The sequence below is a fragment of the Odontesthes bonariensis genome, chromosome 18 (genome assembly GCF_027942865.1).
Source record: "Odontesthes bonariensis isolate fOdoBon6 chromosome 18, fOdoBon6.hap1, whole genome shotgun sequence".
In the NCBI taxonomy this organism is placed as follows: domain Eukaryota; kingdom Metazoa; phylum Chordata; class Actinopteri; order Atheriniformes; family Atherinopsidae; genus Odontesthes; species Odontesthes bonariensis.
Window position 1 is genome coordinate 31,065,308 of NC_134523.1, and position 13,986 is coordinate 31,079,293.

Below are 13,986 nucleotides of genomic sequence, written 5' to 3' on the forward strand. Positions count from 1 at the left end.
TCACCCTCGACCAGAATCACGAGGTTGAGCGATGTAAACAAACCCCAGAGGAGTAGCATCAGGAAGTGGAGTAAAATCATTCGGCTTATGGTCAGCGAGGACATCCTGCATAAGGTACCCCTTACTCGTGAGTGAGTGGATGTTAAAAAAACCGAAGTTGAGAGTAGTCCTGCTGTGATTGACAGCCATGTTAGCTGACCTAGCCAGGGGGGCCAGCACACCGTGATCAGCGCGGTGACCGGTGTTCCCCGGGGGACGCCGAGCAGCAGACCAGAAAGACTTGATGGAGTTGGATCCATCCCACCAGAGGTTCCGGTGAGAGCCGTGGTGAATGTATTTCCGACAGTGTAAAATGTCCGGGTGTAAGAGCAGAGCTGGTGGTGGTGGCAGGTGCAGGTGTAAGTGGAGCCTATGAAGGTCACCGGCTAAGTACTGGAACAGTGCTGTCGTTGGGTGATGGACTAAAAACAGGACAGTCCAGGCTAGCACAAGCCACACATAACTAGCCAACATAGTTGCCAAAGCCATGGCAGCGTCAGAGGCAGCGGGTAGGCTAATCTTCACCCAAACACACAGACACGGATGCCACCTAACTCATTAAATAAAAAGTCTGGATTAACGAATGCTCAACATCAGATAGATAACAACTGCAGAGTCCACAGACAAAAAAAATTAATTACTTAAAAGACTGAAGGATTGAGTCACGTGACTCGATGCGAGAAGAAGCCACAGAGTTGGGAGCTCCGCACTGCATTGCTACATTTATCCTTTAAAACATTTACACCAGAGATATTATCACCCACTTTACTTGTTCGTAATTAAAGAGGGTGCAAAAAATGTTGAAACTGGCTAAGTCTTCAGCCTGCGGAGATATTAAAAGACATCTACGATCTCACGGGGCCGACGCCATGATGCAAGATCAAGATGAAGCTAACAAACCCGAGCAGCAACAAGCTAACGACATAGCTCATGATATCAGTAACATCTACTCAACACTAACAAAGATTTCTGAAGATTTGGGGGGGCTGGCAGAAATACGCCGCACCACTGCGTCGGTAGAGACTAAACTCTCATCTCTAATTACAAGAATGGACGACGTGGAGAAGCGAGCGGAGTACTTGGAAGTGACTGAGCAGGCGTGGCAAGCTAACCCGCCAGCGGTTACATGCTGCCATTCCGACATACCGACATTCCGACATTGACGTTCAATTGTTGGAATGGTGACATTTTTTTAAGAAATGAAACGTCCCGTCATTCCGAATTTCATTTTTTCTTTTGTCGGAATGGCGGTATGATTTTTTCTTTTCAACATACCACCATTCCGACACTCGATTTCAGCACCACACGCGTGGACAGCTCGCCATGCAATAATAGTTACAATCTTCATCGCGCATTCAAGGCTGTGACAACTGTCGGTAGACACGCAACCTGCTGTTGTTAAAAATATTGCCCGTCGACATCTACACAAAGGAAGGTGAGCCCCGATCTTAAGGGATAAACTCACACAGAACTTCCTCCCTGCTCGTAAAAAGAGCAACGGTTAAAGAAACCAGTGGGCACCTTAAAGTGCAATCCTCATACAATCACTATGCAAACAAACAACACAACAACAAGATCCACATCAACAACAGCATTTTATTAACTTTTCATTCAAAATTAGGTAAATACAACTAAAATTAGCAACAAAAAAACAATAATAATAATTAATTTCGCCTAAACTGCAGGCTTTCTTTTGTCCCTATATAAACATATATTAAAATACATATATACATATATATAATACATACATCTATAAAAAATCAGGGACACAAAACCCAACGATTTTAAAACAAGGCCTATTCAAAATTTACGATGCAGCGCTGGACAGCGCTTAAAGCTGCTGGTTTACTTGAAATGTTCGCAATAGGTCTGATTTTCTTAGAATAAATCCGGACATGTCTCCCTGTTTCAGTCGGAAGCTGCTGGTTTACTTGAAATGTTCGCAATAGGTCTGATTTTCTTAGAATAAATCCGGACATGTCTCCCTGTTTCAGTCGGAAGCTGCTGGTTTACTTGAAATGTTCGCAATAGGTCTGATTTTCTTTTCTTAGAATAAATCCGGACGGCTGAAAATATGTCATTTTTACTACAGTGGCATTTTTAAATGCCTTAAAAAATACCTTAAAAATACCGTGTCGGAATGGCGGTACCAAAGTGTCGGAATGGCGGTATCAAAGTGTCGGAATGGCGGGATGTCGCAGTGGCGTCATGTCTGAGTGACGGGATGTCGGAATGCCGGTTGCATACCCCCGCCAGCTAGCAAGACAGATGTCGGGCAGAAATGGGACAAATTAGAAGACATGGAGAGTCGCTCGAGACACAACAATGTTTGCTTCATCGGCATTCCGGAGGGTAAAGAGGGAGGAGATGTGGTGAGATTTCTGGACGAACTGTTGCCAAATTTACTGAACATAGAGGGGAGACGAGAGATTGAACGGGCACATCGGATCGCTAGCCAGCGACCCACACCAGGAGACAGACCCAGACCAATACTGGCCAGGTTTTTGAGATAGTCAGACCGAGATGCGGTGTTGCGAGCAGCGAGAAACAAAGGCAAGCTGAGCTGGGGAAACTCTACTGTCATGCTTTTCCCCAACTACTCCAGAGCTACCCAGATGAAGCGCGACAAATTCAAGGAGTGAAAGAAAAAACTGCAAGCTTCAGGATGCTGGTCCCTGCTAAACTGAGAATCAAGACCGACCGGGGTGAGAGGGCTTTTGATTGTCCCCGGAGAGTAGGGTGACCAGATGAGGTTGGCTGAAATTCAGGACGGGGCGCGCGCGGGTGAGCTGACATACATGTACAGTAATAAAATGCTTTGTCGTCGGTGTTCTAGTGTAGATTGGGTATAATTGCAATAAAAGACGCACACTCCGGTAATATCATGGCAAGTTCCAGTGTATTGGTATAACGTACACAGTCCAAAATTCCGGGGTTCATAAAATTAACATGAAAGTTAAAATTAACTTTAACTTTTAACATGACGAACTGAACGTACAAAACATCAAAACGCATTATAACATCAGATTCTCCTCCGTGGGAAACGCCAAACTCCTTCTTGCACACTTTACAGAACGCCTTAAATTCATCCGTCAATGCATTTTTAAGCCATGAATATTTGCCCTCCCATTCCTTCCTGTACCTGCATTGTCGCTTTTGTTTTTTTGCTTGGTGGTGTGGCTCTTCGTCTGCCATTTCGCTAGCTATTGTATGTCAGTGAAAGTGAATTTTCGCACCGGTCATTGTTCGCGCTTACTGTTGCAATGGAATGGAATTAGAATGTCCTAAAGATAACAAAATAGATACATTGTAGCCGGGGCAGCACGCAGCCACTTAACATTTGGGGCTGCGCAAGCAAGCAGCCTCTAGGTGGCACAGACGGCAGTAGCATTAGTTTGAGATGTGTACTTTACCTGGGGTTAAAAAGTAATTATTTGGCATAAGTTTAATTTTCGGGACAAGTACAGCCAGATTCGGGATTCGGGACAAAAGCTTAGAATTCGGGACTGTCCCGAATTTTTCGGGACATCTGGTCACCCTACCGGAGAGCCATGGCTTTTATAGACACTATGTAGTGAGTGGGTTGCTGATGGACTGAGCTGTTTATTCTCTTCCTATATACCCAAACGTGATATTGAAGACACTGGTGTAGACTCATTTTCACGGTGCACGAGGGATCACGACGAGCCTCGCGGACCTGATAAGGACCGTCGGACCTCCGTTGGAGGGACTTCTGTGGGGATTCAAGTGTGCAAAGTTCAGGTTCAAATGCACGCTCTCTGTTTTGTTAGTTTTATAGGGATGTTTGCGTTTAGTCACCATCACCTTGTAACGGTACTGCTTTTGAAAAATGGTTGTGTGTTATTAGCCGCTTTCGGACTGTAGGAACCTTTGGCAGTTCTAATAACCTTTTAATCCGCGGGGCCGTTTTCTCCCGTGTTCGGACATACAGGAACTCGGGGCTATCTCCCTTAGTTCCTATAACTATTTAGCTCCTTCTCCGAGGTCGGGTCTTTTCATGGTTCTATAGAACGCATCTGACGGAGGTGTGTGGTGGTCGGTAGCTACGCCCCATGTCATGCTGTCACGGCTGAAATGTTTACTCATACAACACGGACAGAACCGGCGGGTGTTTAATAAGTTAAACTTACACTGGTCTCCTTTGTCTGCAGCGCTCTGCTCTCCTTTCTTCCTTCATGAAATGAAAAAGTATCGTCTCCTGACTCTCTCTGTGAGCTCTTCCAGCCTCGATATTAGACGCCTTATGTGATCGTCCATGATTAATATCACCATCATGCAGACCATGAACACGGTGGCCTCCCCGCTCTCCATATTAGCTTCTTTGTGGTGTTTTTTCTTCTCTCCTACTTTTACGGGTTTTGTTTTGTTTTGTTTTGTTGTTGAATGTGGCGCTAAACGGCTAACACGTCACTGACGCAGACGGCTGCGCGCGGCGCATTAGTCCCGACCTGATCCCGACTCATGTGCAAATGCAGACTGAGGCTATGTACACACGTAGCCGGGTATTTTTAAAACCGAATATTTCCCCCCCTCCGTTTATAAAATAATTTGTATCCACATTACCTCGTTTTCGAAAAAAACACCTTCCACACATAACCGAACATCTGCGTTTTCATCTGTCTTGACAACCCAAATGCATTTGCTGTTTTGCGCAATCTGCCCTCGTCAGCTAAATAATAAAGTGTGCACGCAACTTTTTTAAAGACACATCGACAGGTGATCACATGACAGTGGACTGCCCCTCGATATGAGGACGTAATAATTCCGACAGCGACAGGAGTGAGGACCGGGACATGCGAAATTGTCACGCCATTCCTCTGGGAGTACGACTTGGGCGTGTAAAAACAAGGCAGTAAACAGCGCCTGCACAATAATAACCACCACAGTTCTCAAGGCATTCATGCTTCTTCAGTAAACAAAGGTCGCACTTTAGACTTTAAAGCAGATTTGTTATTGTTTTGGCGCATATTGTGACGTTCGAAAACGCAAAACTCCGGTTATCTCTGTCTACACGCAGCTGCATAAACGGAGTTTTCAAAAATCTTCACTTTGCCCGGAGTTTTTAAAAACATTTGTTTACGATGCGTTTTTATGCGTTTTCATGTGGATGACAGGTCCAAACGTAGAAAAACTTATTCGTTTTAGCAGATACCCGGCTACGTGTGGATGGGGCCTGAAACAGAAGGACAGTTATCAGAACGAAATTCGAGTAGGACAGTTCTGATAACTGCGTTCTTAGAACGGTCTGTCCGAAAGCGGGAATTAATGTGTAGGCAGGCATATCTTAACAAATAGGCTTATTGTGTCTCTCCACTTGGAATGTAAATGGGCTGGGGAATCCCGTCAAGAGAAAAGGGTTATGACCATGCTTAAGAATAAAAACTATGACGTGGTGGTGACACACATGTCAAAAGACGAATCTGAGAAGCTCTGTGCGGGATGAGTTGGACATGTTTTTTACAGCATAGGCTCTAGCAAGATCAAGGGTGTTATAATTTTAGTTAGTAAACATTTACAGTTTAAATGTCTCAAAGAAATTAAGGATAATTTGGGAAGGATGATTATTGTACTGGCTGAAATACAGTCTCAGAAGCTAATCTTGGCTAACATATACGCACCTAATTTGGATGATAAAATGTTTTTTACTGATCTTGAAAAGAAGTTACAAACCGCAGGGAATCATGCTGTTGTTCTGGGAGGAGATTTTAATCTTTTAATGGACCCAGCCTTCTTGGGATCATAAACTCTTTTTCAAAATTCTCGGGCTACAGGGTGAACTGGTCAAAGTCTGACGCACTCCCCCTAACAGCTTATTGCCCCTCCACTGCCTTTCATCCAGGTGCATTTAAGTGGCCTCTGCAAGGTAATATGTATCTAGGTATCCAATTTCCTAGACAGCTGAAAAATTTGATCAAACTCAATTTTGACCCATTATTACAAAAATATTCTTGTGTCTTCTGTGTTCCCAAAATTAATTATCTTATCCAGTCCCTCCCCTTATAAATCCCCCATTATTATTTTAAAAGGTTTGACAGGATATCCAAGAGATTTATTTGGAATGGTAAACGCCCCTGTTTAAACCACAGTAAGTTACAAAGACCAGCGGATAGGGGGGGTTTAGGGCTGCCAAAGATGCTGTTCTATTACTATGCTTTTAATTTAAGGCAGCTGGCCCATTGGTCTTCCTCCCCCCCTCCCCCCAAAGGCCCCCCCGAGTCTTGTCTACTAAATTAAGTAAAAAAGCAAAAACACATCCAATAATCTCTTATCTCAAATTAATTGGGACTAAGGTTGCTCGAATATTTAAATTGATCCCTTTCTAAATGTTTCTTCAAGTGTGTGGTTAAATCCTAAATTATGCATTGGTAAATCCCCCTTTTATTAGAGGATAGGGCGGGAGAATGGTGTGGTTAAAATTAATAAGAGTTTTGGAAAGGGACACGAGGCAGCTGTCTTATTATTCTATGATGATTCAGACTCTTGGCAATGGGCCCATTTCAGCCCTGCAGAAGACGTGGGAAAGGGATCTGAACCTGACATTTAGGGATGAAGATTGGAACAGAATTTGTAAAAGGATGCAAGAGTACGCCTCATTCAATTCAAAATTATACATCGCTTTTAATTGGACTCCTTCCAGATAATTTAGATTAGGATTATTACTCACATCAAACTGCTGGCGATGCAAGTCTGAGGAAGGTAGTTTAGTTCATGTTTTATGGTCATGTGATAAAGTCCAACAATTTTGGACTAATATTTATGATAATTTGTGTGAGATTGCAGAGATACAAATGCCATTTAGCCCTAGATTATTTATTTTGGGTGATCATTCAGTTCTGACAGGACAGGATAAACATATCAAAGTACAAGTACTTTTCAGGGGATGGAAGACGGAGGGGGTGGCCTCTCTTCATGAGTGGGCTGTGGAGATGGCACGAGTTGCAGCATTTGAAAAAATGTCATAAACGACTGGGCAGACTGGATCTACATGAAGAAAAGTGGGGCAAATACTTTAACTTTTTAAAGGGCTCCTGAAAGGTGTCATATAGTGGAGAGATGCAAGTTTTAAGTAGTGGTGGATAAATACATAACAGTGCTTCTTCTTCTTGTTATTTATTTATTTTCTGTTAACCAATTATTTCTTTGACGTAGTGCTTATTTTACTTATTTGATGTTTCAACCTTGTTTGGAGTTATTTTCTGTGTCTAAGTTTGTTATAGTTAATGTATGTATTGTCTACATTGATGCAAATAGTGTAGCTACATGAAGGAGCACAGTAGTAGATGTTGGTAACCAAAAAGGGATCAGCATGGATGGTGGTTGCTTGGGAGGGGTTTGTTTGCTGTATCTGTATTGTTGAAATAATGAAAATAAAAAATGTTAATCACAAAAAAAAGACTACGGATTACATTCAAGATTAGATTCAACTTTATTGTCATTGAACACAGTAACAAGTACTTGAACAACAAAATGCAGAGCTTCAAAAAGAAGAAGCAGCAGCGGCAGCTAAGACGCGCCAGCTGTCGTAGTTGTTCATTTTCCCAGCAGTAGGACATTCAAGATAGACTAGATTTGCCCTGAGATTATTAAGGCTCTGAATACTGAGGTTTAGTCTTGGCTGACATATGAATATCACATAGGTTTCATTTTAGCATGGACATGTGCTCCAACTATTGGGGTATCATACTACCCTAGTAAAGTTTACTCCAGTGTGTTGGAAATTAGGCACCAACCAACTGTCGAGACTTTGAAGTGTGGTTTTCTTTCTGTAACAGTGGACATGAAGAGTAAAGCCAAAAATATACTTTTTCAATGAAGGCAGCAATCTCTCTTGTTAGCATAATTGATCACATATTTACATGTGTACTACACTTGTAACATGGGAACCACTACATCAACCAACGTAAGGAAGTTAAATGCTAGACCCGTAAATTTTGACAATGTCATCAGATCAGCCCTCAGCTGGAATGCGTTCCAGCCTACATCATCAACCACCTTGCAGTGAAGCTTCTGATAGGGAACACCAGCTTTTTGCTCCCTAGTAACTGAGAGTAACCGAGAGATAAATCTTTATTTATATTTTATGAATAAGAAAGTGTTTGCTTTCCCCTTGGGGTGTAGCATTGGCCCATAATGTTCGCTTCCATCACAGCACATCTGATAAACAGGTATAGAGTTCTGCATAACAATCCTGAGGTTGGGTATGTTAAAGTCGGCCACTAGAGAGATGCATCAGGTTGTTTATGTTGAACCACACTAATGTAGCTCAAATAAAGTCATATTTTTGTATGTACAGGATAGATGTAAACTGGTAAATGAAATGAAATGAAATGATAAATTATTTGAGATGAAAAAATACGTTATTAATCCCAAAGGGAAATTGTAGTGTTTGTGTATTTGTCCAGCGACTTTAAAGTCAAATAAAGGGGTATTGGTGTACGAAGAACACAACCGCAACTAGGGCTGCTCGATAATGGGAAAAATCAATATCACGATATTTTCAGTCAATATTGATATCACGATATTTTAAACAATATATATATGGGGGTTTTTTTGCCAGCGGCAAAAAATATCCCATGGGCGTCAGTTTGATTCAGAAGTGCTGGGGACTATTACCGTAAACCTGAGTAAGCTTTGAAAAGTGCTGGGAACAAGGCCTATTATACTTCTGATTTGAGGTTTCATGATAAATAATATTGCATAGATGATGCATATTGACGCGATATTAAAAGCCATCTGCGCTGTCTTGTCATCGGAAACATCCTGGGTTCAGACAAACATAAGTGTAAGCCCTGTTCCAAAATCCACATTTTAGTACAAGACACGATTTCAGTTAATGCAGCCCTTGACACATCAACAAATCTAAACCTCGAGTAGTCTAAGCAAGAGCGCGTAGCCTGGCTACAAAGTTTTCAAACATTGCCAAACGACAGGCAACGAGTGAACGAGCAGCAACCCCTCTCTGAAATGAGTTTTGATTAATTGTCTATCTCGCCTCATATGCATCACAAACATTGACAAACCTTCACCTGCAACACCAGCGAGTTCTTTTATCGCTCGTTACACTGTAAACAGACTGGTCGCAAGCGCATGTGTGGGAGCGGAGCGGATTCACCATAGTTGCTAACTAACAGCATTTGGCTGATCACAAGCGCATTCATACAAGGAGAGTGAAAGCAGAAGAACGGATTAAATAGTTTTTCTTTAGGACGTAGGAGAATGCCATGATATAAAATAAGTTTTAGATAAGCAGAGTAGTCTGTCGTGTATGATGATGCCCAGAACGATCAAATCAATACATCCACATTGTTTTAGCCAAACGCTGTACCACAATGGGATGCCGCAAGCATCGTAGGCTGCTAACCTCTATTGCAAACATCATGTCAAAAAACGCAAGGCCAATTTCTGAACACCTCCGAGCAAGCTAGCTCCATTGCCCGCCTCACGCAGGTGTGCGGACTTGGCTTCTCCCTCTGGCTCCTCTTCAAAAGTTTTCCATTTAGTTTTCAAAATAAAAGTAAGAGGCGCAGACACCATTTTTCGGCAAATCCTGCAGATGAGTCTCTTCTGTTCTTTGTCTTTTTCTTCAAATCTAAAGTGGGCCCAGATCACCGAACTTTTTCTCCCTTTTTTCTCAATTAACTGAGCCTGCCCTATATCTTCCATTTCCAATGTTGTTGTTGCTAATCTCTCTTCAGCGGTATTTTTTATTTTTTTAATTATATCGTTTATATTTGATATTATTAATTTTGAGATCGTTTGACACCAATATCGTTATCGCGATCGAAATTCGATATATTGCACAGCCCTAACCGCAACACTCGTCATTCCATTCGACATTTCTTCTTAACTCTCCTAGGTGATCCTAACTGTCAAGTATACCTAATGTCTGCTGAAGACAATATTCTGTGGTAATATGCCATTTCTGTTGCTCACCCTCAGGTCCAGTGTTGGTGTTCGTAGTTTTGGGAGGATTATGAACCCCTCAAAACTGACTGCTTAATAACCAGCAGTGGACAAACAGAAGACCAAGGGAATCAAAGTGCAGAGAGTCAACATGGCTGTCTTCAAGCCTGAAAATGTGGAAGACTTCTATGAAATTGGGGAGGTTCTTGGAAGGTACAGATTTTTCTTCTTTAACTGTTCAAGTTCCATAGTTCAAGTATGGTTTCTGCTCTCTGTACTTTTAAAGATTATTTAGCATGGTTAGCGTCCTGTTCACATTTGATGCTAACATTAGTCCTGGGTAAACATTAAACACCTCTTAGTACTTGGGTTCTCACCAGGCATTACTATTCGACCTGGTGACTGGATCTCAGGTTACTGCTCTGTATGCTAATAAATATGTAGCCTCTGTCATGCAGTCATAGCTGTGAGCTGAGCAGCAAACAGGATGTAAGCAGGTCTGCTGATGTTTCTGTGAAAACACAAATGTTATACAACACTGACAAAAGATTGTGTGGAGGAAGAAGATTTCCATTTGTATACAAACCACAAAAAAAGAGTTATCAGAACATACTATTGTTTGTGTAGCCACATCATTCTGTTGACTGGAGGAAGTCAAAGATTACCTTTAAGTTAACAGGAAGGAGTCATGCAACTCCCACTGTTTTTTGTTCATATTTAGTTGTAGATGACTACAGGGAAAATATGATCAGACCATAGTCAATGCTTTACTAAGTCCTAGACCAAATTTAATAACAAAAAGAGCTCAACAAATTAATATTCTACAGTTTTTTTCTAAAGATCTGGCCAGACGCTCTCGAAAAACGGCTCCAGGATTTGCACACCACATATCTCCATTTTCAGCATTTCGTTATACATTTGTTGCATCAGTTCTCAACAAGCTAATTTACACCTGGCTCAGTGTACAGGGTCAGATAAGGACCATGCACTCGCTTACAATGTACACTCTTTTGGCTATTGTTGGCTGTGGACGTGAGATTGAAACTTTTTTAGTCTTAACTGAGGTGTCAGTTTAAAGTGATGAGGGCTTGCCATAATGTGAAACCAACATATTCGGAATATTTACATGCAAACCAGATGTATAAAAGGAAATATGTGAAAGATGAGGCACAGTTACTGACTTACTGGAAATGATGTACCAGCAATCTCAGGGCTCTAGACTAACTTTTTGCACTGGTTGCACTGGTGCACCCAACTTTTTTTTCTTAGGTGCACCAGCACAAAAGTTAGGTGCACCCAAATTTTCAAACGCATTGCATTTAACACCGCAGTTTTACAGGTTCACTTTTTTATTTTTTTATTTTTAAATCGTTGTCCATATAGGCAATATTGACTTGTAAACGATCAACTAGCAATCTGGTCAAAATAAAGTTCTTTATTTGAAGCACAATTCTACGTCGGCAACGTTAAACTTGATTATCATCTCGGCCTCGTTCGATGATGTGGTTGCTGCTGCCTGCCGCTGAAAGGCAGCGGGGAGAGGGGACACTGAGCAGGTAATGTGTTTCATAGATGCGTTGTGCTTTTTCAGCGTTTTAATTCTAAATGTTTTAGAACCAGTCACAAATGCACTATTGCCACATTTTACAGTAAATGCAGTGCATTATATTATCGGCTTTACTGCATCTTAGCCAGGGAAACTGGTCAAGCCAATCTCTTGTAAATGTATACACTTTAGCCCTTTTAATATCAGTTGGTTCTGGCTCGGAGTCGATCGTATGTGGCTCATTATCTGATGCTAGCTCCGGACCAGGGCATGACATAACGTGGGAGGTTGATGGCTCCGTGTCAGAGCATTGGTTGTGGTTATTTTCGGACGAATCAGGCCTTAACTTAACAAAAAAGTTGTCAATCGTTATTTTCATCTTATCACCTGCGGCTACATCCACTGTTTATCTGACGGGCCGAGGTTCATCACCTCTCTGTCTGACTAGCAAGCACGTGTTCAAACGTACACACACGTACATGAGCCAATCAGAAGGCGGTCCCGCCCTTCACTATCTCTGATTGGTTTAGACCACGATAGGTCTAATGTGTGTCTGTTGTTGAACCACAGGGAGTCACGCACTTTTTTTTTTTTTTTTGCACCTGTGCGACCTCTAGGGCTGTCCACGACCAAGGATTTTGTTGGTCGACCAGTGGTCGTCATTTACTCCTGATTAATCGACTAATCGACCCCCCCCCCCCCAAAAAAAAAAAATTCCTTTGATGCCCGGCTGCCACATTTACCACTAAGGCCGGGAGTCACCATGTGTGACTAACAAAATGTTTCCTGGTTCATCTAAACACTAGGCCTATAGCCTACACAAAAATCAATTGACTGCTCAGTTCTTCTCTCAGTCGGAGAATGAGAAAAAACCCGACGTTAGTGACCATTGGCTGACAAGCAGAATTTTACCAGCGCACAAGCCGGGTGCTTCAAGTCTGCCCTCTCTTTACACGGGCAAATTATTTCAGATTTTGACATTCTGAATGTGTCACAAAAATAATCAGAAAGACAGACGGACTTTGAACATTTTGACCGCGATTTGGATCTCACCACGGTCCAATGGAGGATAACAGAAGACATAGTGTCGGTGCTGAAGCCGATGGTCACACTTACCGAGTTGCTTTCACAAGATGTTAATGCATCTCTCTCTGCCACGCTGCTAGAGTTTAGATTCTCTGCCCGCACCTGAGCCCGAACTTGATGCCGGTCCGATATTTCACGCCACTATCCTCGGGTCGGACCGGACCGGGCGTGATCAAGCTTTTTTTTTTTTTTTAATCACTATTAGCTTAATTGGTACGGGCAAAATTATGTAATAATTAGACGAAATATTCTATATAGACAATATTCTTAATGTATACAAAGTTACACAAGTCAGTCTACGAAATTGCAAAAGGCTAGCTATGTGTCATGCGCAGTTTTCCTCCACTGGCAAGCGTAACACCGAGCCTGCCCTGCTGTGCTGAATTGGCTGGCGTGCAACATGGAGCCTGAAGAAGTAAAGAAAAAAATAAAAACGGGAGAATTAAAAGTGAGCAAGTTTGAAGGAAAGTCGGAGGTATGGACATATTTTAAACAAGTCGTGGGTAGTGACAATGTATGTGTCGGCTTTGTGGAATTGTAGTTAACAACGTCAGCTATAACGGCCCACATATTAAGAAATGGTCGGGTTTAAAGCGGTCTCGGGCTCATAATTACAGTTAATGTGCCGGGCCGGGCTCGGACACAATGTGCACGGGCTCGGAAAGGGTCGGGTTTGATTTTTTATGCCCGATCTAAGCTCTACACACTGCCCATGCTCATAAACATGAAAAGACACCTGTTGCTGCGCGAGGATGACAGCGCGGCCGTGATCTGTGTGTGGTTACGGGGTCGGAAAGTAGGCTACAGCGGTGACCGGCCACCTCTGTTCCAGAAGGCGCTCCAACATGCAGTGAAGTTCCATCTCGTGGAGACATCTTGGATGAGTTTCATCCAGGATGTCTCCACGAGATGGAATTTCACGTGTTCAACAACGTTCTGTTGTATTTGTTTTTCAGTGAGAGCCGCTGTAGCCTTGGCACTTTTTCAACAAGACGTCTGGCAGCTGCTATGACACGGCAAATGGGATCTTTTTTAAGAGCCGGATCGATGCACAGCTGCAAAGTGTGCCCTGCGCAACGACCTCCTTGGACGTTACTCCAGGACGGGTTACGGGCTAACTGATCGTTCTGTCCTTGTGACACAAATTTACCGTTTTGATTTGTTTGACGTCTTCCTTTGTCAAGCCCTTCAAATTAAAAGTCCCGGGAGCCCTTTGACGAGACGCGGCTATTTTTTTTTCTGCGACCAATCAACCAATGGAATTTAGTCGACTGGTAATTTTTTTGGTCGACCCACGACCAATCGATTATTTGCCGTCAGCCCTAGCGACCTCAGATTTTTTTTAGTTGCACCATTGAGAAAATAGGTCGCATGTGCGGTCGCACTCTAGA

At 42.6% G+C, this 13,986-nt stretch overlaps 1 protein-coding gene across 1 annotated transcript in view; it reads left to right on the forward strand.

The window, feature by feature from the left end:
- Window positions 1-13,986, forward strand: part of LOC142367264 (death-associated protein kinase 2) — a 48,146-nt gene that overhangs the window by 1,459 nt on the left and 32,701 nt on the right. The window contains exon 2 of the mRNA XM_075449251.1: window positions 10,000-10,176. Coding sequence (XP_075305366.1) covers window positions 10,115-10,176 — 62 coding nt within the window. The 5' untranslated portion in view covers window positions 10,000-10,114. The remainder of the gene's footprint in view (window positions 1-9,999; window positions 10,177-13,986) is intronic.